At 43.3% G+C, this 27,161-nt stretch overlaps 2 protein-coding genes across 3 annotated transcripts in view; one reads left to right on the forward strand and one right to left on the reverse strand.

The window, feature by feature from the left end:
* The window catches only part of Mfn1 (mitofusin 1), a 45,891-nt gene extending 30,363 nt beyond the window's left edge, over positions 1-15,528 (forward strand). For both annotated transcript variants that reach the window (XM_036191587.1, XM_036191588.1), the window contains exons 13-18: positions 263-365; positions 534-763; positions 5,044-5,196; positions 6,587-6,783; positions 11,752-11,886; positions 13,785-15,528. In XM_036191587.1, the coding sequence (XP_036047480.1) occupies positions 263-365; positions 534-763; positions 5,044-5,196; positions 6,587-6,783; positions 11,752-11,886; positions 13,785-13,863 (897 nt within the window). In that variant the 3' untranslated portion in view covers positions 13,864-15,528. The remainder of the gene's footprint in view (positions 1-262; positions 366-533; positions 764-5,043; positions 5,197-6,586; positions 6,784-11,751; positions 11,887-13,784) is intronic.
* Positions 15,529-18,431: 2,903 nt separating this feature from the next.
* Positions 18,432-27,161, reverse strand: part of Gnb4 (G protein subunit beta 4) — a 46,482-nt gene continuing 37,752 nt past the window's right edge. The window contains exons 9-10 of the mRNA XM_036190710.1: positions 23,569-23,785; positions 18,432-21,168 (exon numbers count right to left, since the gene is read on the reverse strand). Coding sequence (XP_036046603.1) covers positions 21,062-21,168; positions 23,569-23,785 — 324 coding nt within the window. The 3' untranslated portion in view covers positions 18,432-21,061. The remainder of the gene's footprint in view (positions 21,169-23,568; positions 23,786-27,161) is intronic.

Genomic DNA, 27,161 nt, shown 5'->3' on the forward strand with positions numbered 1-27,161 from the left:
GCTGTCTGTTTAGTGGCTTGGCCATCTCACTGCGTTCTTGGCAGTCACTACACAGATGACGACAGTTCCCATGCTCTGGTAATAAATGCAAACTGTCGCACGTCAGCTTTCAGAGGGACTGGGGATGGAGCTTAGCAGCTGTGAAACTCTGGGTTCAGTTGCCAGCACCCACCCAAAAGTTCATTTCATCAGTCTTTATAAATAAAATCTACCTACTTCCTATGGAAAAAACAACATGGACATTTGCAATCATTATTGACAGGAATTAAATAAGCACATAGAAGATGGTATGGGAAGAAATTTGGCTGATCGGTGCACCAGTGAAGTCAATGCTTCCATGCTTCAATCTCAACAAGAAATTATCGGTAATGTTCATGTCTATAGGGTCATGTGTAGCTTATTTCCCTCCCTCCATCCATCCATCCCTTCTTCCCCCTCTTCCTCTCTCCCCACTTCTTTGATAAAGATTTGGGTCCGTTGCCTGGAAAGTAAAGCATGTACTACTATTTGTTAAAATGTCATCCTTTTTCCAGAAAACTTGAAGCCATTACTTCCAGCTGGTATACAGAGTAAACTTCATACACTAATTCCTTGCAAAAAGTTTGATCTCAGCTATGATCTCAATTGCCACAAGTTGTGTTCCGATTTTCAAGAGGACATTGTGTTTCGATTTTCCTTGGGCTGGTCCTCCCTTGTGCATCGATTCCTGGGCTCCACAAATGCACAGAGGGTGCTGCTTGGGCTTTCAGAGCCCATCTTTCAGGTGGGCATCTTGATTCTCCCAGCTGGTGCTCTTATGCTGCTCATGCAGATTCCTCTAATAAGCTGCCTTACCGAACCTGTCTATTTATGAGCTCATGCCTGTCTCAGCAAGCATCTTCTGAGTTGGGTTTTGTTTAGCTATTAATACTATGAATGATGTAAATGGTTCTATATTCAATCTTGAGTCTTTTCTGTTTACTTATTTGCGTATGTGTGCATGTTTGTATGTACGTGCATGTTTGTAGGCATACATGTGTCACAGCTGAAGGTCAGAGGACAACATGTAGGAGTCAGTTTTCTGCTTCTACCATGTGGCTTCTAGGATTGAACTCAGATTCTCAGGCTTTGCAGGAAGTGCCTTTACCCTCAGTGCCAATCTTTATGGACCAAGAAACTTGTATATCTTAAGTTTGGTTCCAGGCTTCAAATAAATTAGAATAAGCTTTAAATTTTGTTAATTCTATAATTTTGAGGAAATTTATAGAGTAAAAACCATCCCAGAGGCTAGAAAGATAGCCCAGCAGTTAAAAGCACTTTGCTCTGGCGGAGGACCTGAGTATCTTCTCAGCACCCACCTTGGGTGTTTTATAACCTGTAACTCCAGCTCCAGGGGATCTGATGACCTCTTCTGGTCTCTAAAGTCACCTGCACACACCTGCCATGCATTGACACAGACATACATGTGCATATAAATAATAAACAAAAATAAATAAAAACATCACCATAATCTAGTTGTAAAGTATTTCTGTTGGGGCTGTTTGGTTTCCAGCACCCACATTGGATAGTTCATAACTATCTGTAACTCCAGCCCCAGGGGATCTGATACCATCTTCTGGCCTTTGTAGACACCTGTACATACCCTCCCTATATCGCATAATTAAAAATAAAGTTGTTTTAAAAAAACAGAACATTTTTGTTCTCCAAAGATTCCTCCTGCCCATTTATAGCAGGTCATCATTCACATCTGTGGGTTCACCACAAGTCAATTTTGTCAATTTGGATTTGCCTTCTGGACATTTCCTATAATGTCTCAGGTGCCTGGGCATAGCTCACTTAGGATGTATTCAAGGTTTGGCTTCCAAGTATCAGTATTGTAGCACTTCACTCCAGGTGGTAGAGTACTTCTAGAACAAGTAGAACACGTTTTATTTCTCCATCACCCATTGGCCCATAGTGTGGTAGCTGGCTTAGCAAGAAAGTCATTGCCCAACAAACCTGCAGAAGTGATTATGCTGCACGTCAGTGGGACAGTGAGAGTGAGGCTGCTATTTTAGACTTAAGTGGGCTGCACTAAACAATTTTAAGATAGTTTTCCATATACACCTCCCCATGAATTTATATCCATTTAAAGGTTCCTGGGCCTCTTCCTTACCTCCTTCAGTACTCTGCTGCCCACTCTGTTCTCACATTCTGCCTCTCCCATTGGCCCCCTTTGTTCCTAAACAAGTGTGCTTCTCCTTGTATATCCCCAGTATATACATGATGTGTGTACCTGTCCTGTCCAGGACCCACAAAATGAGACAAGACATCCAGTACTTGTCTTTCTCATACGATTTATTCATGTAATATGGTTCTCTCCAGTTTTATTACTTTCCTGCAAATGATATAACTTCATTCTTTGTGATGAAAGAATTCCATTGCAAGCCCGGTGTTGGTGGTGCACGCCTGTAATCCCAGCACTCAGGAGGCAGAGACAAGTGGATCTCTGTGAGTTTGAGGCCAGCCTGGTCTACAGAATGAGTTCCAGGATAGCCAGGGCTACAAGGAGAAACCTTGTTTCAACCCCCAACCCCCTCAAAAGAAGAACACAAAGGGTTTATTTAATAAACATATGAAAAAGTGTTCAGTCAGTCATTAGAGAAGTGTAAATCAAACCCACCGTGAGATATCAGTTCAGACTCACCAAGATAAGATGGACAGTAACAAGTGTGCAAACCACACCTAGAAAACTAGAGCCTTCACAGTGCTGGCTGGCAGAATGAAAGGGGTGTGGAAGATAACTTGTCAAATCCTCAGAAAAATTAACATAAATGCCAGGTGTGAAGCTCACTTGTGATCCCAATGCTCAGGAGGCTGAGATAGGAGGGTCATTAAGTCTGAGACCAGCGTGGGCTACAAAGTAAGACCTTGTCTAAACACCTAAAGTAATAGTAGGGCATGGTGGCACATGCCTGTAGTCCCAGAACTTGGAAGGTAAAGGCAAGAAGATTATACATTCCCCTGTGTGTGTGTGTGTGTGTGTGTGTGTGTGTGTGTGTGTGTGTGTGTGTGTGTACACCAGGCAGAGAGGGAAGGAGGGAGGGAGGAAGAAGAGAGAATTCTAGTAAAAGGAAGTTTGCCTAAAGTTACTGCATGGCCTACCAGTACCTTGAGTACACACAGAAGCGAAGCACACATCCACCTGAGGGCACACATGCACATCAACATAACAGCATGCATGCACATTCACAGCATTTCAAAAGCAACTATGCAGCACTATTCACAATAGCTATTATGAGACCAAAGCAATTGTCCAACAGCAAAAGAATGTATTAAGAAAAATGTAGTTTTATGTGTAAGTTCATGAGAGCCTTTATTGAAGATATGATGTTCTGTCTCAAGAATATTTAAAGTTTTTAATAAAGTATATGCCCCACAAAAATAAAGAGAAAATGTAGATTATATATGCAATGGAATTCTTCATATTTTCTTTTCTGGTTTTTCGAGACAGGGTTTCTCAGTGTAGCCCTGGTTGTCCTGTAACTCTATAGACCAGACTAGCCTTGAACCAGAGATCTACCTGTCTCTGCCTCCCAGGCACTAGGATTAAAGGTGTGTGCCACCACTGCCTGGATGTGTTCCACTTTTGAGCAACATTTTTATTCATGTTTTAGTTGTACTAGTTGGCCACTATTAAGTTTTAAGGGATTCTTTCTCACTTCTGCATGTAAATTTCCTTTACAGATAAGTGATGTCCAAATATATTTTTCTAATGTGTGGCTTATCTTTTAATTTTCTTGTGTTTTGAAATTTAAAAGGTTGGTTTGTTGTGGTGGTAGATTTTATTTTAATTTTTTCATTTTGTTTTGTTTTGTGACAAGATCTTTAGACTACAGGCCAGAGAGGCCTTGTTATGGCAATCCTCCTGCCTCAGTCTCTGGAGTGCTAGAATTGCAGGTATGAGTCACCACACCCAGCTAAAAGGTTTTTATTTTCAAAATGCTTTATCACATTGATTGATTGATTGAGTGAGTGAGTGAGTATGTGAGTGAGTGAGTGTGTGTGTGTGTGTGAGTGTGTGTGTATGAGTGAGTGTGTGAGTGAGTGAGTGTGTGAGTGAGTGAGTGTGTGAGTATGTGAGTGTGTGAGTATGTGAGTGTGTGTGTGCGTGTGTGTGTGAGTGTGTGTGTGTGTGTGAGTTTGTGAGTGAGTGAGTGTCTTGGAGAGGATCAGACACAATGATATGGAGGTCAGAGGATGACTTGGAATAGTTGGCTCTCCTTCCACCACGTGGCTTCTGAGGATCAGACTTAGACAGTCAGACTTGACTTAAAGCACTTTAACCTACTGAGCCACCTTACTGGTTTTAATTTTCAAGTTTAACTTAGCTGGCTTTTTTGCTTGTTTTAATGATATGCTTTTGATTTAATGTGTGTGTTTGTTTGTTTATTTGTTTGAACGAGGGCATTGCATGTGCTAAGTACACAGTATTACTACTATACTGTATCTTCAACTCCTAAAAAAAAAGTCTTGATTCCTGGGAGATGGAATTAGCTGGAGAGATGGCTCAGTGGTTAAGAGTGCTTACTGCTTTTTCAGAGTTCTCAGCACCCACATTTAGGCAGCTCACAATTGCCTGTAACTTCCAGGGGATCCAAAACCTCTGTCTTTGGGGTACACCACATACACACATACACGTAATTAAAACTAAGAAAAGTTAATCTAATAAAACCAGTTTTATTTCCTATTGATTTACTGTTAATTTTCTTGTTCTTTCTATCATTAGTGCACATCATAGAAACTAGTTCTCGTGAAGGTACATGTTTGTAATCTCAGCAGTTGAACAGCTGAAGCTTGAAAGAGTTGGAGTTGGCGTTTCAGGCTAGCCTAGGCAACCATGTCAGACACTGTCACACCCCTCCCTACCACCAAAAAAACAACAACTCTTAGTGCATTCTTATTTTCTTCATGGATTTGTGTTCTGCTCATTTTTTGGAATCTTTTCTCCTATAATCTGCTTTAATTTTTAAAAACAACTTTATAAATTTAACTATTTTGTTTTGTTTCTCCTAAATTCATCAGCTCCCTAGATCTCTAGCTTCAACTCCCACTGCTCCTCCTAATCCAGCATCGCCGGATAATGCAGCCCAGGAAGAGCTCATGATCACCTTGATCACAGGATTGGCGTCCCTCACATCGAGAACCTCCATGGGCATCATAGTTGTTGGGGGAGTGGTAAGAAACAGTACTTTTAATAAAGTTATCATCCTATTCTCAAGAACTATCAAGCATCTGAAAATTTGTAGGTTGTAAGTAGTGACTAAGAGCTGGGAATGGTGGCACACCTTTAATCCCAGCACTCGGGAGGCAGAGGCAGGTGGATCTCTGTGAGTTCAAGGCTAGCCTGGTCTACAGAGTGAGTTCCAGGACAGCCAGCACTACAGAGAGAAATCTCATCTCAAACAACAACAACAAAAAGTAGTGTCTAAGTTTTTGTTTTGTTTTGTTTTGTTTTTTCAGGACAGGGTTTCTCTTTGTAGTTTTGGTGCCTGTCCTGGATCTCGCTCTGTAGACCAGGGTGGCCTCAAACTCACAGAGATCCTCCTGCCTCTGCCTCCCGTGTGCTGGGATTAAAGGCATGCACCACCACCGCCCGGCGTGACTAAGATTTTACAGCTGTAACTTATCTTAACACACACGAACACATGCACATACCCCTACCTACCTACACCCCTACCTGTAATTTTAGGATGGAATCCCTACCAGCCGTTCAGTTGGTTTCTGTTTGCTCCTTGTTTGCCTTCCTTAGGGAAGTGCCCAGATCCTTGCACATGCCAAGTAGGCACTGTACCACTGAATTACATTCCTAGCCTTATCTGACTTTTAATAAAATGACCTATTATCACCATAGCCCACAAGTGAGTGGTATTTATATATTGGCATAACAAGAAAGTACCAATGGGGATAGGTTCATAATCCAAGTTGGTAGAGAGCCTGCCTTTCTTTTGTGAGGGCTAGGTTTGATCTTTGACACCAAACAAGATGTCCTGTGTGATTGTCTCTGAATACCAGTGGGAGCTATCTTAAGTATTAAAGATTATTAGTAAGTCGTGCTCAGTTTCTTACTTAATAGCATACATGTGCTGTTGTAATGTTCAAAACATTCAACCTAAAATAATTTACTTTTTTGGAGGTAATATCAAGTTGGGGTTAGAGAGATGGTTAAGATGTGCTTCTCCTCCAGAGGACCCCTGTTTGGTTCCCAGTACCCACATGGTAGCTTAGCCATTTGTAATTTCAATCCTAGGGGTTCTGATGCTATCTCCTGGCCTCCACAGGCACTATATACACACCTGGCACACATTGCCTGTATGCAGGCAGAACACTCATACACATGAAAAATAAAAATAAAATCTTTATAAAGAGCAAGAGGGAGCTTGATTGAGCCTATCAATTATGGAAAGCTGTGGAAGTCCATCCTGATATTTATATTTTTTCCTATCAGATTTCCTTACGAGGAAGGTATATGCATCTTTAGAAGATGAATCAGGAGTCACAGTATCTTTCAGTGTGTCCCTTCCCAGTGTGGTTTCTTCTCACAGTGAGTTGTGACTTTATCTTGCAGATTTGGAAGACAGTGGGCTGGAAACTCATCTCTGTTTCCTTAAGTATGTATGGAGCTTTGTATCTGTATGAAAGGCTGACCTGGACCACCCGTGCTAAAGAGAGAGCATTTAAGCAGCAGTTTGTGAACTATGCAACCGAAAAGCTGCAGATGATTGTGAGCTTCACAAGTGCAAACTGCAGCCACCAAGTACAGCAGTAAGTAAGAAGGTGCAGCTTCCGCAGAGGCTCCCTAAAGTTCATGACCACATGTCCAGATACCACTGAGGTGGCAAGAGCTCACCTCTGCTCCTACCTGTCAGCATTCCTGTCCTCACGCCCTGGTGGATTAGGTCTGAGCATTTGGAAGTTGGTGCATAGAACCCATTAGAAGGCAGGACAGCCTTAACAAATAGTTCTTTAGCAGAGCTGTTCTCAGTTGTGATCCTATTAGGATGCTTGTTCCTTCACTGTGAAGATGGACTTTTTAGCATTTATTAAGTGGGCTCAATTAAGTGCACAGACTCCTGATTTTTGTTTGTTTGTTTGTTTATCAAATTTCTCCTTTTTTTTTTTTTTTTTTTCTGTTTTAAGTTGTTAAGATCTCACAATGTAGCTCTTGCTGATGTTTAATTCACTCTATAGGTCAGGCTCGCCTTGAACTCTTGAACTCACAGAGATCCTCCTACCTCTGCTTCCAGAGTGCTGGGATTAAAGGAAAAGGCTACTGTACGCACCATTAAAAATACTTTGTCTTAGATTTATTTTATGGGTTTGAGTGTTATGCCTGCATCTACATCTGTTTATTGCTCTAGAGGCGGTGGGACCTGGGAGAATGGAGGCAATAAAGGAGGCAGGCTGAAATCTCAGGCAATAGCCTCCCTTATCAGAGCATCAGACAGTTTATACTCTGAAGGTTAAGAAGAGTCTCATGAGTAAAGTGTCCAGTCCCAGGGCAAGCTGCAGGTGGTGGACAAGCCTCACGCAGCAGAACCTGTCTTTCCGTTGAGACATGAAAGCAACAATAACAATAGGCAGCGGCAGTGAGTAATGGGAAGTGAACTCTTCTGCCGCCACAGCTGGGAGGAGCACAAAACACACGCCAAGAACCGTGTTGTCTAAGAGACTGTGCTGCTAAGACTTGTCCTGTTTCCTGGGAGCTTTCTCACAAGCACTCAGAATTCTCACATGATTTCATTCTTGGACCGTATTTGGATATATGTCTATGCACCACATGTGTGCCTAGTGTCCTTGGAGATCAGAAGAGAACATTGGATCCCCTGGAACTGGAGTTACAGATAGTTGTGAGCCACCATGTGGGTGCCAGGAACCAAACCCAGGTCCTCTTTAAGAGCAACAACTATTCGTAACCACAGATGCCTCTCTCCAAACCCCTAGTTCCTGCTTTTATAACAATTATATATTAACAAAAATTATTGAATTCCCTTTAAACCAAAGTGTAGTGTTCTATATTTAAATGCATTTGAGCCACAGTAAAATAGCCCCAGAGGATCTCAACTTAAAGAGGTAACATACACAGAAGGACAAAGCAAAATGAATGTCATCCTTCCTGTAAGGGAGAGTGGTAGAGGTGGGGGGTAGTTCAGCAGGAAAAGCCTGAAAAAGAACAGCCTTTAATAAGGGTTCATGGGAGTGGGTGGCACATGAGGACTGAACATGCGGAAGAGGTAGACTGAGGAGAAAGGTAATGTGTTCAAGAACATGAAGAGGGCTGGAGAGATGACCCAGAGGTTAAGGGTTCTGGCTGCTCTTCCAGAGGTCCCGAGTTCAATTCCTAGCACCCACATGGTGTTTCACAACCATCTATAGTGGGATCCGATGCCCTCTTCTAGTGTGCAGGCATGCATGCAGGCTGAACTCTGTATACATAATAAACAAACAAATAAATCTTTTTTAAAAACCCAAAAGTGTGGGCAGTGTATGTTAGAGGGATTTTTGACTTCTAGGACAGGGCTATAAATTTGCAGATTAGAATCTGGGTAATTGGGAATTCCAGGAATGATGTCATCAGTCATTTAGCTCTAAAGCCAATCACTTTGCAGTGGTGTAGTGTATAGAATGATTTAGACAAGAGACAGGAATTAACAGGTAAATCTCTTTGAGATACAAGGTCAAAACCAGGAGATTTGTGGTTGAGAGACTTGATCATGCCATATGCACCAAATACTTTCAGAACTCTTGTTTTGTGATTTTATTTGTGTAATGGAAGATATTTTCTCTGATGAAGATACTTGGACCTGTGTGAAAGTTACAAATAAATGGTATGGCTCCATGCCTCTCTTTCTTTAAAAAAAAAAAAAAATCACCCAACATAATTTGGGAATTATGGGAAATGTAAAGTTGGGAGATAATTTGGCCTTCCCTTTACATTATAATGGAGACAACCACAAATAATTAGTTATGACATACTAGGCAAGTGTCAATATTTAATAACATGTTAACAGGATGGAAAATGCTTCATGTGTCATGGTGAGATTTGGTAGCATGAATAAAATGGGTATTTAACAGGCCAGAGACAGACGATAGTGTGTAGACAGCACAGAGAGAAATGTTAGAGAATTGTGTCTGGCGTGCACACTGAGTAGGCCAGAGACAGACGATAGTATGTACACGGTGCAGAGAAATGTTAGAGAATTGTGTCTGGCGTGCACACTGAGTAGGCCAGAGACAGACGATAGTATGTACACGGTGCAGAGAAATGTTAGAGAATTGTGTCTGGTGTGCACACTGAGTAGGCCAGAGACAGACGATAGAGTGTAGACAGTGCAGAGAACTGTTAGAGAATTGTGTCTGGCGTGCACACTGAGTAGACCAGAGACAGACGTGAGAATTTCCTATGTGCATCCTGTATTCACATCATTTTTACCCTGCCTCTCCCCCTCCAACTCCTCCCATGTCCCCCAAGTTTATGAAGTCTTTCCTTTATTCTTACACACACACATACACACACTCTACTCAGTCCTTTTAGTTTGTTCATATGTATGTTTTTAGGGCTGACTCCGTGATCACTCCCCTCTCCTTGCAGCCATTAATTGCCTGTAGCTCTTCATCCTGGGGTGAAGCCCTGTGAGTTCCTCCATCTAGATCCTCTAGGTACTATCACCAAGCACCTCTTGCTTAGGTGACCCAGTTTTTGGAATTTCATGGGCGCAGCTTCCATGTCATGTCTTGCAGCAGCTGTGCTGGTTCTCTGGACCCTTTTCAGCAGGCCCCCCTGAGCCTTAGGGGGTTTGGAGGTTGCATTCTATTGTTCTCTGAAATAGTAATTATAATAGTAGTAGTCTCCATCTACTACAGAAAGAAGCTCCCTTGGTGAGAATCTGAGAGCAACACTTACTTGCCTGTGGATGTCAGTGTAAGTTTTAAGAATGGAGTTAGAAATTATACTGGTTTAGGAAAGAAATATTCTCTTTTAGTCTTACAGGGTCCATGACCTCACTAGCCACCAGTAATTGTCCAGGTTTACAGTACTAGACATGAATTTCCTTCCAGTGAGCAGGCCTTCAATCCAGTTAGGCAGCCTTTGATCACCCCTGAGCTATAACACTGTTGCGGATATCTTGGTGAGGGGGTCACTGTTGTGGCTTATAGCCTGGCGGGACTGTTGATTGCTCTGGTCCCTAGGCATCCTGCATGCATAGCTCCTTTGGATGGCATTAGAACTTTGCTCCTTGCATGTCAGTTCTAGATATTTCCACCAAGTCTGTCCAGTGTGTGATGTCTTCAGCAATAGAGTCTGTCACTCCAGTTCTGGGAAACAACCAAGGACAACAGTAGCAGCCTGTGTTGTTTTGGGAAATCACCTGGATTCCCCCCACCTAGCAACGCAAGGGGAGCTTTGCTATGCCTGGCACTGGGGTTTTTGTTAGACACTCTATGACTCTTGTGGAGAATAGTGCCATCCCAAGTGGTGAGACTTTATTTAAATTGGGTGCATGCATATGTGCGTGTGTGTGTGTGTAAGGATTCAGTGTCAGGATCCATAAATAAGAGAGAACATGTATTTATCTTTCTAGGTCTGGGTCACCTCACTCAATATGATCTTTTTTAGTTCCATCCATTTACCTGAAAAGTTCATGATTTCTTTTTTTTACAGCTGAGCAGTATATGTCCCACATTTTCATTATCTAGTTGTTCATCAGTTGAAGGACATTTATGTGTTCCATTTCTCACTATTGTGAATAGAGTGCCAATGAATGGAGCAAGTATGTATGAAGTAGGATGTTGAGTCCTTTGGGCATCTGCTGAGGAGTGAGACAACTGGGTCACATGATAGACCTGCTGTTAGCTTTTGAGAATTCTCCACGTTGATGTCCAGGGTGGCCCACTGGTTTGCATTCTCCCCAACAGTGACAGAGAGTGCCCTGCACACCCCAGCATTTATTGTCGGTCATGTTCTTCACCTCAGCTGGCCTAAGGCCAGATGAAACCTCCAAAGAGTTTTAATTTGCTTGTCTCCGATTGCTAAGGACGTAGAAACTTTTTTTTTTTTTTTTTAGATATTTCTTAGCCATTTTTCTTCTTTTGAGGACTGTGTTCAGATCTAAAGCCCATTTTTTGCTTGGATGGTTTGTTTTCTTGATTTTTTTTTTTTTTTTTGAGTTCTTTCTAAATTCTGGTATTAATCCTGTCAGATTTATAGCAGACAAAAATTCTGTCCCACTCTCTGGGCTTCGTCATTTAGTTGCCTGTGTCATTTGCTGTAGAGGCTTTTCAGCTTTATGAGTCCCGTTGGGCAGTCAGTCCTTCCCTGCACCTCTGTCCTGCGGGGTGCTGCCTTTTTCCCTTCAAGTGGGTATAGCATTTTGTCTCCTTTGCGGTTGCAGTTCAGTTGTGTTCACGGCCCTGTGGCAGCTGTAGCCCAGTCTCATGAGCATGGTGCCTTGAGGCACAGTAAAGGCAGTCACACTAAGTTTGTAAGGGCCATGCTGGCCTCCCAGCTTAGCTGTTAAAGTTTTCCTCTTTAGCTGAGCATAGTGGTGCACACCTTTAGAGGCAGAGGCAGGTGGATCTCTGAGTTCAAGGCCAGTCTGGTCTGAGTTCCAGGACAGCCAGGACTATGTAAAGAAATCCTATCTCAAAAAACAAAACAAAACAAAGTTTTTCTTTTTAATATATGTTTTTTTTTTTAAAAAAAACCTACATAATTTTTTTATTTTATTTTAGAGAAATGGCTACCACTTTTGCTCGACTGTGCCAACAAGTTGATGTTACTCAGAAACATCTGGAAGAAGAAATTGCTAGGTTATCCAAAGAAATAGATCAACTGGAGAAAATACAAAACAACTCGAAGCTGTTAAGGTAAACTTTCCCCTCTCAATAACAAGAATATCTGATTTCATCTCACATCTAAAATGCAATTATGTGAAGTCACTAATGACTTTGCATGAGAACTTTTAAATTAACTGTCTTCGTTGCTTTCAATTAAGAGTGTCCATGTTTGTGGCTGGAGAGATGGCTCAGCAAAAGTATTTGCTGTTTTGCAGAGACCCCTACTTGGGTTTGGTTCCCAGCACCTACATGGACTTCATAAAGCTAAAAAGACTGTACGGCAAAGGCCACCCAGCAGCCACCTGTAACTCTAGTTCCAGGAGATCCCCTGCCTTCTTCTGGCTTCTCTCAGCACCAGGCGTGCAAGTGGTGCATATACATACATGTAGGCAAAACACTCATAAAATAAAATCTTTTTACAAAGACAAGGACTGTCCATATTTAATTCCTTATTGGAATTTCATGAAAGCCCATTGCAGCAGGAGAGTTCGTCTGACTAAAAGGAATGTCGTAGGACTCTTATTCTCTCTTAGGCTAGGATAGTTCTTTTCTAGGACAGAAGTTCAATAATTTATAATGGCAGTTGGGCATTGCGTCACACACCTTGTGTGCCCAGCACTTAGAGACAAGAGCAGGTTCAAAGTAGTCCTCAGGTACATAGCAAGTTCAAGGTCAGCCTGGGCCACATGAGACCTTACTCAGAAAAACCCAACAAACAACAACAAACCCAAACCAAATAAACAAAAGTCCCCACAACAGAGACCCTGTTCTTTCTGGGGAAGGAGGACACCTGGTTTGAAACAGTGAACGTACAGGTGTCCTGAGAAATTGGGCTTGTGCTTTGTTTCGGTTTATTATGGATCCTTTGGGACAGGAGTGGAAGTGTCACCATCAGGTCTAACTTACCAGTTGTTTCCTCTTCCTTAACCATGAGCTGCGTGCCAGTGTGTCCTGGAGTGGTGTTAAGCACTGTCTGAGCAACACTGCTGAGTCAGGGCTCGCACTGCATATAGCTCTACATCAGAGAGCAGCTTTGTGGCCAGTGTTTGCAGATTGGAAGACTGTCCTCATGGCCTGAGTTTTGAGGGCATGTGTAATTAGACAAATGAAGATGTTGTGTGAACACAGTACTCATGTTAGTGGAAGAACTGTTTTCATGGATTCCACTGTTAAAATTACCTGTAGCTTCACATGCCAAGCTGGTTTCCAGCTTAGAAACAGTAAGCTGCAGCACAGAGCCCAGGTGTAGACTAGGCTGTAAGCCCTACATATGTCTAAGTACACTCTATAATGTTCACAGTGCAATCAAGTGGTGATGATGTCTGATGCTCATTCTGGCCTAGCAAGACGTGGCTGGTCGGAATCACAATTACCAGCTCAGGCTCAGCCTAAAGAACTATATTCACCTGTGTATGTACATTTCACTTCTGTGATCTCAGTCACATGTTAAGAGACAACAAAACAACTCCCTTCTCTCCAAATAGAGTCCCTTCTTTGTGAGTACATGCCCTAGCATGGATTGAGAATATGCTGCATAGACTGGCTGGCAATTCAGTTAGGGCTTCCACTCATAGACAGTTGATTATATCAAGTATGATTCTAATGTGCTCCTTGCCAGCTTCTTTGCATATACAGTGTAAGTCATTCAGTACTTACACTTTACAGTTATGACCCTGACTTAAGATGTTTAAGCTGTTAGGCTGTTTCAGTATTGAAGTCCACGACCACTGTCTTCATATTGCTCTAAACCCTGAGGTCGTATTCACTGTGAGCATAGCAGGAGCACACACGGTAACAGTCATATATGAGTTTCAGTCAAGGATGGCCATAGTTGCTTAGAGGGCTGTTTCTAAGTTTGGATAGAATATACTCTTCTCATTGACTTTAGGATAATTAGGTTGGTGTTTTATTCATTGTCTTTTAACTAGAAATAAAGCTGTTCAACTTGAAAGTGAGCTGGAGAATTTTACGAAGCAGTTTCTACACTCAAGCAATGAAGAATCTTAACCACAGAGGCTGCAGTGATGATCGCATTGTAGGAGGAATTGGACTTGGACTATGGGGAGAGCTATTTTTATGAAATGACCTCAGTATGAATTAACTCTGAGTATCGATGCCTTGCAGAGACTGTGGTAATGACCTGTCTCGGGGGGGTTGCACTTTTTGAAGTGTTGCAGTGCGTCACTAGCTTTAGTTTAGAGTGAAGACTGAACTGTGGGTTAAATGATGGATTCCTTGAAAACAGTGGAACCAACTGTGCAGCCCCTGAGGGTGGGTCCTGCAGCTCTCAACCAGGGCTTTCTGTCTTTGATTCTGGGTAACTGCTTCCTGGCATCCAGGAGTTAGAGATCTTTTCATCCTCCTTCACTAGTTCTTGATGCCTTTAATGGGAATATTGAATTTGTTTATAAGCTGATTTGTTCAAACCAGGGAGTGTGGGCTACTCCTGGGTGTCCTACAGTCACTTTGCCCTCACAGCAAGGATGTAACCACTACTAAACACAGTTTTTACCTTTTCCTTTATTCCCATTAAAACTGATGTGAAGTAGTAGAAGGCTTGTCATTATAGTCATGCATGAAGTATCGGAGTCTGGTTTCCTGCTCTGTCTCTTTAGAAACATTGTCAGCCTTGAGTCTGCCTAAACATGAGGTAGAAGGTCTGGAAGGGATGGCCAGAGTGGGACACACAAGGTATATATGGTATGTGGTGACATGACCATGGAGACATGACTGTGACAAATGGATCCTTAGGAGGAATGTCCCCACTGGAAGCTTTGACTTTAATTACATGAATTTCCTTGGGCCCCATTAAAAATAATCACTCTGTGTTAGCGAAATGTTTATGGTTCAGGTATTATGTGTGCCTCTATATTAAAGGCTGATTGACAATGTGTATGGAAATACTTTTAAATGGCAAGGCAGGATTGCTTCTCTGACCTGACTATGAAAAGTAAAGTGCTAACCTATGAGTATTCCCTGGATGTCAGTTTTGCCATCCAAGGGACACTGAACTCCCACTGGGGTGTCCTCAAACTCAGATCCACCTGCCTCTACCTCCTGAGTGATGGGATTAAAGGCATGCGCCACCACACCCAGCACTAGGTACACTTATTTTTAAGGTATTTGAAGAATGTTACAATATCATATACCATTATTTAGACCATAGAAATGTTTCAGAATTACATACATTTTAGGAAAATTGGGTTTTGTTCTGCAGTATTCAAATTTAAACACATATGACTACCTTTTGCTTTTATTGCTGATTTTTTTACCCCCCCCCAAATGGTACAGGTAACCAGGTGAGATTAGGTGAAAATTACATGAAAAACTACTATCTGAAATTGAGGTCTACTAACCTAAATTACAAAGTTACAGAGCACTTTAACTTCTGGCCACATAACTAGCATGCTACAATGTAGTTCTCTGGGTTTAATCAGTCATGGCTGTTGAGAACAGTGTGCTTCCTACCAGATACACCTGTGGCTGGGCTCAGGAACTGCACAGAATGTAATCCTGACTGTTGTGTAACTGCTCAGTTACTACACAAATACTTGATTTACTGTGTATGTTTACAGTATTATTTATAAACTTTGTATGACCTTTAACTTTTTACAAAACATTTTTATAAGTATACAAGCTTTGCAAGATGAAAATAAACCTGTTTGCCTGTTAGTTGAGAAATGCAGCATTTTTCTCAGTTAGTGAATCCCAGTCATTTTCCATGGTAGTCATGTAAGTTCTCTTACATTGGAGGAGGCCCTAATTACTTCTCTACTATCACTTAGTTCCTTTGGCCAGTCACAGGGTATGATCCCTGGTTTACCAGTGGCAGTGGCAGTTTGAGAGGTTTTCCATGGTAGGCATGCAGCTTGTAAGTACCCAGCCAACAGACTCCTTGAACAGATAGAACTAATACAAACCTTTTTTGTTGTTTGGTTTGAGACAGGGTTCCTCTGTAGCCTTGGCTATTTTGGAACATGCTCTGTAGACCAGGCTGGCCTCGAACTTAGAGGTCAATACAAACATTGAATAGATTTTTCATTTTAAAATTGGAACTAAATTATCCCAAGGGAGCTACAAGGGACACATGGCTGTTGTTTCTTTTGAGACAGGGTCTCAACCTTGGGATCTTCCTGCATCTATCTCCCAATTACTAGAATTACAGACCTACTATTGTGCCCCACTAAGGAGAGGAACAACCTACTTGTGGATGAGAAATCAGTGGCTTTAATAAAATGAAAGCCAGCTTTGGGTCAGTGACACTCCAGTCTCTCCCTTACTTCCTTTTTTTATTTAAAAAAAAAAAAAAATTAAGACAGCATTTAAACAAAGGAAGTAGAGCTAACCAAGGAATACTGGACTTGAGTTTAGTTCTGGGGCTTAACTTTAAAAATCTTACTAAAATTTGACTTAAAACACGGTACAGTGAGTGATGAAGAACAGCATTTTATTGATTACAGATTACAGGATCAGCTCACTACAACATTTCACAAGCAACTGTACAAATAAAGGAGTGAGTCACTGTTACATCTCAGAATACTGTTGAACCCTGGCACAAGTCCTCTGCTCGTATGGTAAAGCTTTGGGCATGCCTGCCATTCATAGTCAGTTGGCTTCACTGTTGAAAATACTTGAGGACATTTCCAAGGTGCCTTATAGGAAAGTACTCAAACCAGCTTCAGGACACACTTGAGGTGTGGGCCATCTCATGGCTTCAGTGAGACGATGCAGTTGTTCAAAGAGAAGCCTCTTGGGTGAGAAATGGTAGGCCAGAGCACCACTGTATAAAGACAGAAAGGCTTGCACAACCTCCTGCCGTGCCGCTGAAGTCCTAGTTAACAACAGACTGTACGATGGAAGATTCTGTTGGGTACATTTCATACTAGTTGTAATGCTACATTATTATACCTGTTGTACAAAGTCAGCCATTGGGTTTAAGAAAAAAAAAACCTTTTAGAAAACTCTCAAGATGGAAAATATTTCCTAAATACAAGATGCTCCATCAGTCTGTGGCTCAAAGTGCTGACTTAGACATCCTGTGAGCACCTGTTGTAACCAATGAAAAGCAGGGCAAGCTGTTGTGTGCTTCTCATCCCACAGGATCCGATTTAAGATCATCTTTGTCAAATGACAGACTCACCTGTGGGTGGCTCTTACATTTCTATCAGAAGCTAAGACATCGTTTTAAATCATGCTTTCCACAGTGGCCGGGGAAAAAACATCTGGACACAGTTCTTAAGTATTTGTACAAGTCTGATGTGAGCTGCAGATTCTAAAAGAATGTTCCTTATTGAAATGATGGCAGGTCCATCTGGGGGATTGCTTATTCAGTTTTTCTAGTCTAGTCAACGGTTTAAAATACAGGATATTCACATCCACATAATTTCCCTGAATAGTTTCATTTCTAAAACAAAGCCTTAGTTTTACTACTAAATCTAAGTCATCAACAGGATTGGCGATTATTTTCAACAATAGAATGATCATTTTTATGGTTGTTTTTAAGATAGGATTTCTTTTCCTTTAAAAAAGGATTTAAATTATGTGTGTGCAGGTGTCTGAGGAAGCCAGAAGAGGGCTTTGGATCCCTTGAAGTTATAGGCAGTTGTTAGCCACCTCCACTGGGAACTGTTCTCAGGCACCCTGTGAGAACAGCAAGCAGGTTTAACCACGGATCTCTCTCTCCAGCCCCTGGGACAAGGTTTCCATCTGATAGCCCGGTGACTGGCCTCAACCTCAGTGATCCCTCTGTCCCAGTCTCCCAAGTAAAGGGTTACAGGCTTGCACCAGTGCACTTCTTTTTTAATAGATTACAATTCCTTAACAGAAACACATCATCAATCAGCTTGCAAAGTCTAAATTAAAATGACAGCTACTGACTGGACTCCCTCTTCAAGAACCAGACCCCAACACTTGGCATTTATGAACTTGGAATTCAATACAGCGCATGTGTATCACTTCTAAGTGCAAACTAGTTAGGGACCTGGAATGTCACATGGAGCACAGCTGCCAAAGTGAAGCGTGTTCATCTCCAGGTGGAGATGTGCTCGCTGAACAGCACTTTGAGGCGTTTACTCAACTACACGGTGGGCACATTGTTTTAGAAAAGCATGTGTGCCTTTAAAATACTCTTGGGGAAAGCGGCACAGGGGCAAATGCCTGTGGACCCAGTTAGAGGCCAAGGCAGAAGCCACGGCAAAATGTTAAAAACCTTGTCCATCTCAAGACAACTTTTGCTTGATGTTATGCACACTATGCGTCAACCTGCTAAGGCACATATGTAGGCTAATTTCAGGAACTCTCAGGCAAGCCAATGTATTTAGCCACAACAGAAACTGCAAAGGAACCCTAAAGGCACCAACCATAGAAAGCAGCTTGAGGTCACTGCTGTGTGCAGTCAGCCACATGTTCATCATGGTTCCATAACATGAAAGTACATTCCTTTTTATATAGAGTATGTGTATGAATGTTTTGCCTGCATGCATTAATGTGCCTGGTGCCCAAGGAAGTCAGATCCCTTGGGACTGGAGTTACAGGTAGTTGTGAGCTGCCATGTGGTTGCTGGGAATTGAACCCAGGTTCTCTGCAAGAATAGCAAGTGCTCTTAACTGCTGAGCCAACTCTTCAGCCCTAAATTCCACTTTAAAACATTTAGGGCCATAGAATTTCTTTAGTATGACGTTTGACCGACACACACAGCTCAGGACTGAACCCAGGGCCTTGTGCTTCAAATACTTTACCCCAGGTTTTAACCACTAGCCCCATTTTAAAATACATATTATAAGTGCTGTTTTGAGCAGTTTGGGATGACTTCGGAGCCACACAGCAGACTTAGACACACACCCTTTTCGGGGAGTGATTTCATCAGTGCTTCACCTCTGGCTTGGGTGGGTGGGGCAGGCTGCAGATGTAGCCCAGTGGTAGAGTGCTTTCCAGGCAACAGGCCCAAGCAAGCCTAGACTCCATCCCACCACTGTCCAGCTTCTCTATTTTTAAGTAAGTTGTGCCCTATTTCAGAGAGCTACGTTTTACGAAGTGACCTTCCCTAGTTCACAAATAGAGCAAAGACGTCCCAGAAACTAAGGATTAAGGTACACATTCACACCTGCCATTGGTGGTCTATTTCTCTTCAGTACTGTATCTCCGTTCACCTCTATCCTGAAGGGAGCAAAGGAAGCCCTGAGTGCGGGTGTGCTGTTAACAGGGGCCTGCTGTGTCAAGGACCCTTGCTTCAGACCCGTGCGAGAACGTCAAAGCCCTCCCAGCTTGAGTATGAATGCTGATGGACTATGTAGAAAGGTCCACCATAGCACTCCTCCCTACCCCCAATGTTTGCAGCCTCCAGACTGTTTCCCTGCAGAGGCTGCTCTTACAGAGATTAGCTATCCTTGTCTCCTTGATCCAGCTGCACACCATAAAGGCGGCCTCCTTGTTCATCTGTATACAGTAGGCACCAACTCTGTGCTACTCCATGTAACAAAGTCCCTCCTGGGAGCTGCAGTTTCTCCATAGGAGAGCCCTGTCTACATGACCCCATCTTTCCGTGTCTGGGTGTCTGCTTTTATTCCCTTTCTGCCCCACTCAGGTCCAGCCCTGAAGTGTGGGAGGAGGCTCTGTCCACTGTAGTCTCTTAAGAGCAACTGACCTTAATATCAGGGATGCTGATTTTATCACGGCGGATACATACATAGGCACCTTCACAGTATAAGGATGAAAAGTCACAGAAACAGTTTGGGAGTATTAAGGTTACAGTTACAGGTGCTCAGCTTTAACAATGAAACTGCTAAACAGCAACTTACATGTTGCCGACTTACAAAACAGTATGTTTGTATACATCCAAGTAACCCCTGAAGGCAGCACCCAGCAAGACTTAACTATTGTCAGTCATTTAAACTGCAGGAGAAAACAAGAGGAGAGGCATCTTGGTTCAGTCTGGAGGCAGGACAGCCCAAGACAGACACTTTACTGAGTAATTGGACAGCTTGCTGCGAGCTGAACCCCTCTGAAACAATGCTTTAGGCTCGAGGGTTCAGCTCCAGACAGCCTGCAGTCAGCTACTTGGAAACAAGTGTGTCATGCTATGGAGAACAGCACTACACGGCAGCAGAGCACATCCATCAGAGGAGCTGGGGGTGCAGAGCAGCTGCTGGCGGGCACCAGGCCCTGGATTCCTTCTGCAGCACCACCATTGGGAAAGCAGAAGTTCAAGGGTGCAGATCACTTAGACCAATTCAGACTGGACATGACACTGGACTCATGAAGCCATCTTACTACAGATAAGTTAGTGCCAGTGGGGTGGATGAGTTTACGTTTCTTAAGAATGTGAAAGGTGAGACAGTTTCCTACCTATTACAAAGAATGCTGGGCAAAAGTCTTCAGATACAGGGACAAGTCAGGTTTTGTCAAACCGGAAATACTAGTATATTCTATACACTTGGTTTCTGAAAGTGAAATTAACAGCAAGATCCAAAGGTCCAAAGGGCTCAGCCTTTTAGAATACCAAATTTATATGCCAGTATCTACTGGTTATTAATATAATAATAAACTGTAATGACACTTCAATGTGTTCCTGTGTCAAAGTGAAATTTTTACCCCCTGGCCTTCACATTCCCTGCCCCCGCAAAGACTCAAAAGGAAAACTTACTTAGATTCCTAGCTGGCAAAGAATGCGTGAAACAGCCACTTGCCCCTCAGAGTCACCTCACCTATCAGCCTCCTAGTCATGAAGCTGGCAGGGACTCTAAAATGCAACGTCAGAACCTAAGGGGACTCCTTCAGACAGCACATATATCTACAATATCACTTCTGCCTATCATGAGTCCTGGCTCTTCCATAACACTTTAAAATGTGACGTCTTTATATATACAGAGTTCAAGGGGAGTCCCTGACAAAATGCAAACACAATGGTCATCTGCTAACGAGTGCCTATTCTAATCTACAGAAAACCAGCACAAGCGAGTCTGTTGGGGATAAAGTCAACACAACTGCTCAGCTAATACCCCGGCCCTTCGACCTCAGCAAGGGACCTTAATCTTGATTGTTTCTTTTACACCGTTTGGTTGTAGTTTATTGAAAGCTTCTTTTTGTGTGTAGTCATTTCAATAGAAACATCTTCATCCTCAAATAGAAGGTAGAGTTTTTCTCATAGCTATAGGCTGTAGCATGGATTTCTCCAAATAACCATCGGAGAACAGAAAATATGACACTGTTAATTCCAGATTCTAAGAAAACTGTCCCAGGAGCCGGTGGCCACAGCCATGCCGTCATCAGTGACACCTAAGCAGCTAACACGGTTGTCATGACCAGCAAGGACACCTACAAAGAAAGGTCAATACAAGGTTAAAATTGGAATTTTAGAACTACAAAAGTTGTGCATTACAGCGCAGACAGTGATTTAAAAAATGACAAGCATCCTGGGGAGACGGCTGTCAGGGCAAGTCGGGCATAGGACACAACACACCATGAAGAAAAATTGAGACAGGGGTCTCATGTAGTCCAGGCTGATCTTGAACTTGGTACCCAGCCAAAGATAACCTTAAGATCCTAATCCTCCTGAGTCTACCTTCCAAGTGCTGGGATAACAAACATGTGCTATTATTGAACCTGGGTGTCTTATAATTTTCCTTTCTAGGAAAACAAATGTAAAGGCAAACTCCATATCTCCAGTAAGTTCGTGCTAGTCCAGTTTTGCTACTGAACTGTCTTTCAATAAAAACACATTCTTAAATGGAAGTTCAATGCAGTATACTTTTCCCACAAGAACAAGGACAGCTGCCTTCCACCCTATTTCCAAAACAGACCCAAATCATTCAGTTTTCTGTTCAGCACCAAACACAAACTGCTTATAACTGAATGAAGCCACTGAGCTCATTAAGTTCTGTTTGTTTTGCAGTGATCTGAGACTCACCCATCCCTTTTACTGCACAGGACAAACCGAACAGTTCTCAAGCTTTCAGTGAAAAATGCAAATATTCAAATGAAAAGGAGAATATCCTCTCATCTCATGGCAATGAACGTGTGAACAGTCACTGGCCCCTTCAGAGACACCTCACCTATCAGCCCTAATCATGAAGCCGGCAGGGACTCCGAGGTTAAAATGCAATGTCAGAACCTAACATCTCTCTTTAAACATAGTTTCACTCCCAGAAGTTTATCCTGTTTAGACATTCCCTGTAGTATCTCCAGTCTGGCAATGAATGGCAACTTTACCATCATGGGGTTGAAATAACATAACAAAAAGCCCAGAGGTGGCCTTGGGAGTAGCTCCCAAGTCTGGATCTGTGCTGAACCAGCTTGGGGACAGCTATCAGCAGAGCAAACCTGAAATGCAAGCATATTAGAAATGAGCTAGGATACCAACAGATTAATAGCCAAGGACAAAATACCTTACGGAGTCACTGGCATTGGGCAGCAGATCCTTTTCAAGACGACTTGCAAGGTTATAAAACTCTGAACTGCCGTTAGCAGAAAATTACTCCTGGGAGAGCTGAGACCCTGTGTGTGCAGACCTCAGAAACCCTGAGGGTTTCTAAAGAGTGAGCAAAAGAGGCACAGGACAGCAACAGAGCTGTAAACTACAAGATCCTCAGCAGGAGTCTCTGGGACTGGGGGGTGGGGGGCACAACAGAACTGCATTAACAAGGGGCCAGGAGGGGTGACCCCTCCATCTGCTGTCTGATGCCTGTCACATGGCCGACCATCTTGTGTCGCATGATAATCTTGTGCCAGTTTAAGACTATAGAGATCAGTCACTAGGGCCACTAACGTATCTCCTGACGGGGGGAAGAGTTGAGATTGGTGAGGATGTGGATCCGAGTTGACTTGCTAAACTGTGACCCCAGCTTCCCTCTGGAATCCGCCTCAGTGGTGGGGAGCACAGGGAAGAAATATGTGCGGAAAAAAAGAAAATGGCAGTAGTGCAGCCATGCTATTTAAAGAGGGGTTTGGAGATGGGGGTGTGTCTTGATGGACAGCCCAGACTGGCCTCAAACTTGTGACCCTCCTGTCTCTGGCATACAACACTGCACCCTACCAGTTTTTCTTGGGGTGCAGAAGAATATTTGTGGTGTTATAGTAGTAACAAACCACACACAGCGATTTGATTCCTGGAGTATAATTTTAAATTATTTTAGTTAACATTAAAAATCCCTCCATTTAATCCCAGTTCCAGTATGGCTGCTACGTCATCTTTTAATGGGACCTGCAGTGGAGGGCTCCTGTTGAGGCTTGGAAGACATTCTGCCTGTTCTCGGGATCAGTCTCAAGAGAATGAGTCACAGCAGAAACCATGCTTCCTGTTAGATTAGAGAATGATGGCTTAGCCCCAAGGGACAGCTTAGCATGGCATGATGGTGTCATTCACTAGCAATCCTAGCATTTGGAAGGCTGAGGCAGGGGGATGTGGAGCTCAAGGCCAGCCTGGGTTTTATACTGAGTTTCAAGCATAAGAACATGTCTCAGAATAATAAATAAGCAAACCAAGATGCAAGAAAAAGAAAACTAATTTGTGAAAGATGGCACCAACTTATATTCACTGCTCTTGACCCTAATTTACCACATAGGACCCAATGTCCTTCTTCAACAGGGTACATGTCCCACCTACCCTCAAAGGTAAGGAAGAATATGAAGGAGAGCACCCAGCTGCTGTTCTGGAAGCTCCAGGACACCCAGCAGGCCCCAGTGTAAGACAGAACGGGCCTCGGCCACGTCGCTCACCTGCCCGACCTCCTTTCAGCGCATCCCACACACTGCAGTTAAAGTCATCATAGCCGGCCAGCAGGAGGCGCCCACTCTTTGAGAAGGCCACAGAAGTGATGCCGCAGATGATATTGTCATGAGAATACAGCAGCAGCTCTTGGTCTGCACGGAGATCAAAGAGCCGGCAAGTGGCATCATCAGAGCCAGTGGCAAAGGCATATCCACTTGGGAAGAACTAGAAAGGAAAAGAATACATAAAAACAATGGAGGCAGAGATCCTGACCCTGGGGTGTGATGAGATTACAGAGACTATGGAGGCAGAGAACCTGGGATGGAAGTGAGGCAGGCTTAAAGTCTAATTTTGCTTCTTTCCATGTCAGTGACTGCTGAAGTTTGTTCCCTTTTATGTGAGCCAGGGTTTCACCATGTAACCCAGGCTGGGCCAGAACTCACAACACTCCTGCTTCAGCCTCCTAAGTGCTAGGGTTACAAGGGTGTGAGCCACCACATCTGGCCTAATCCATATTTATTTATTTATTTATTTAATATTCTAGGCTTTCGTTTTAGCTGCAGAGTTGGGACTGAATAGCATATACAAAGTGCACTGCCCATTGTTACAAGGGTGTGAGCCACCACATCTGGCCTAATCCATATATATATATATATATATATATATATATATATATATATATATATTTATTTATTTATTTATTTATTTATTTATTTATTTAATATTCTAGGCTTTCGTTTTAGCTGCAGAGTTGGGACTGAATAGCATATACAAAGTGCACTGCCCATTGTTCAGCACAATGTTAACGACACTGCCTATGGTCCTTCTCTGTCTGATCAAAACATTTCTGTCCAGTGTTAGCGAGTGCCTGTCACTTAGGAGTCAGGAGCTGCACTGCACCATGACAGCAGACAAGGACTGCATGTCCACAATGTTCCGTTGGAAGCTCTGCCTCGGCACCCCCTCCTCCCTCTCCAAACCCTGCCCCTTTAAGAAAGCCCACCAAGCGGGACCATGCCTACAGGGTATTTAAGCTCCAATCCATAGACCTGCCACGTGATCCCCCTGCCCTCCACCCCAGATCACCAGGGACAGTGTTGCTTACTTAAAACCTGGTCTACCAAGAGACAACAGGTCTCTAAAATACTTTAGATTAGGACAGATTTCTCTAGGATAATCCCTGTGCTGTCCTAAAAACAAGGTTTATGAAGGAGAATTTAAAACAAGGCTGGTTTCCTGAGGTATCAAAGCTGCACCTCCAATGCATTCATGTATAGGACATACCTTACCGGCAGCCAGATTTTGTAATGTAAGAGAAATCAATCCCCTTGATATTGATTTAGAAACACTAAATTGTGTTTTGCCTTCTAGAGATACTAAGCTGCTTATACCTAACAGACAATGATTCCCTGATGCTCAAATGCTTCAGAGATCTGAGAATGTGGCATGTAATAAAAAAAGCTTCTCATGATAGAGACATGCCAATTCCTGACAGCACCCTGTACCTCCTCAAAGGAACATGGATGGCTGCAAGAGAACTTCCCACCTGGAACTTGCTGTAAATGTAGCAAAGCCAGCCATGGAGTGGAAAACAGCTTTGCACCTTAACTGCTGCTAAGACCCTGTCCAGGATGTGGACAAGCAGGACACTAGGGAATTGATTGCCCCACTTTGACAAGACAAGATAGGATGGTCTCCCCAAATCCCTACTCCACAGGAAAGTCAATCAGATCTTCTGGTCTTGGAAGCTGAAGACCGATACTACCTTAGGACCTATGTCCCAATGACCACAGAGAAACCTGGGTAGCTGCCTAGGTAGCAGAAAGCTGCCTCACTTCTGCTTATTCAGGTGGAATTTATCCTTCTCAGAGTTGATGGTGTTTGATGACGAGGGTACTGATAGAGTTACCATTTTAACAGCTCTCCCCCGACCCCAAGATTACAACTACCTTGGTAGCTCATTAGTTCATTAGTTAAGTTTCCTTTTAAAAATACAGACAGGTTTGCCTTGTTCGCAGGCTTCATAATAAAGGATAAACAGGCCTCAGATGTAACTTCCCACTTAAGGTATGCAAAGGTGATGTTTAAGTATAGACTTAAAGGTATGTGCCATATGGCTAAACAGGCCTCAGGAAAAAAAACGTTTTAACCCAGACATAGCCTTTGCTATGACACCAAGGTATAAATCTGTTCCAGCTGTTTTACAGGCACCTGCAGGTTCCTGGGGAAAGAGTTCTGCTACTGTATCATGGAATCTGGCCTGGTGGAAACTAATATCAGTCTCTAGAGCCCCTCTTTGACCCCACCCATCTTCAAACCTGTATTTTACAGGTCCACTCTTCCTGCCAGACATGTGCCAAAGCCAACCTGCAGGGGGCCCTCCAGATATGCCAGTTCCTGCACCAGCTCTGAGGACAACCAGGCGAGGTTGACTTCACCCACATGCCCACTCATAAAAAGCTCCATCATCTCTTAACTCTTACTGACACCTTTACCGGATGGATAGAGGCACTCCCCACCTCCAGGGAAACAGCAGATGTGATGGCTCCAGGAACTCCTGGAACACATCATCCCCATAAACTACCGGGACATCAATACACAAGTCTCCAGGCTCAAGTGGGCACCTATACAGGATAGATAGTCTGCCCAGCAACTGGGACCCTCCACTATTCAGTTTTCAAAATTGTCCCAATAAAGGGCCTGCCCGCTGTTCTGCCTTGCCCATTCATCTTTGTCAGTACTACCAGGGCACATCTCCATTCCATTCTTACTGGCAGTCACCACTCTTCCCACGGCTAATCCCGTTCATAGGGCTGATGATAACAACCTATTTTTTTCTGCTAGCAACTTGCCTCCTCTGCTTCCTCAAGAAACGGTTTCCTGAGGCCTCCAGGATGGCAGTTAACGGAATGCTGAGCATGAGCCCACTGACTCCTAACTCCCTCTCCCCACATCATCCCATGCCAATAGGAAGTCTGAGCCGTTGGAAGCTCCACCTCACCCCACCCCCACTCCAAACCCTGCCCCTTTCAGAAAGCTCAACAAGGCCAGGCAGTGGTGGCGCATGCCTTTAATCCCAGCACTCAGGAGGCAGAGACAGGCAGATCCCTATTAGTTCAAGGCCAGCCTGGACTACAGGACAAGCCCCAAACCTACAGAGAAACCCTGTCTTGAAACACCCGCCCCCCACAAAAAAGCTCGCCAAGCAACAGCTCCTCCCCATTAGCTGCTCAGGATCTTGACTACAGGGTATTTTTTTTAAAAAGAGACTGATTTATTTATTATGTATACAACATTCTGCCTCCATGTATGCCTGCAGGCCAGGAGAAGGCACCAGATCTCATTATAGATGGCTGTGACCTACCATGTGGTTGCTGGGAATTGAACTCAGGACCTCTGGAAGAACAGCCAGTGTTCTTAACCTCAGAGCCATCTCTCCAGCCCAGCTACAGGGTATTTAAGCTCTGGTCCATAGACCTACCATGTGATTTCTCCTCCTCCCTTCCCCCAAGATCACAAGAGAATGCTTTACTCAGATTAAACCTAGTCATTTACTTTTAATTTGGCTTCGATCTGGCTTTGTGTTGGTGGAGAAACCTAC

Source organism: Onychomys torridus, chromosome 6 (genome assembly GCF_903995425.1).
Source record: "Onychomys torridus chromosome 6, mOncTor1.1, whole genome shotgun sequence".
In the NCBI taxonomy this organism is placed as follows: Eukaryota; Metazoa; Chordata; class Mammalia; order Rodentia; family Cricetidae; genus Onychomys; species Onychomys torridus.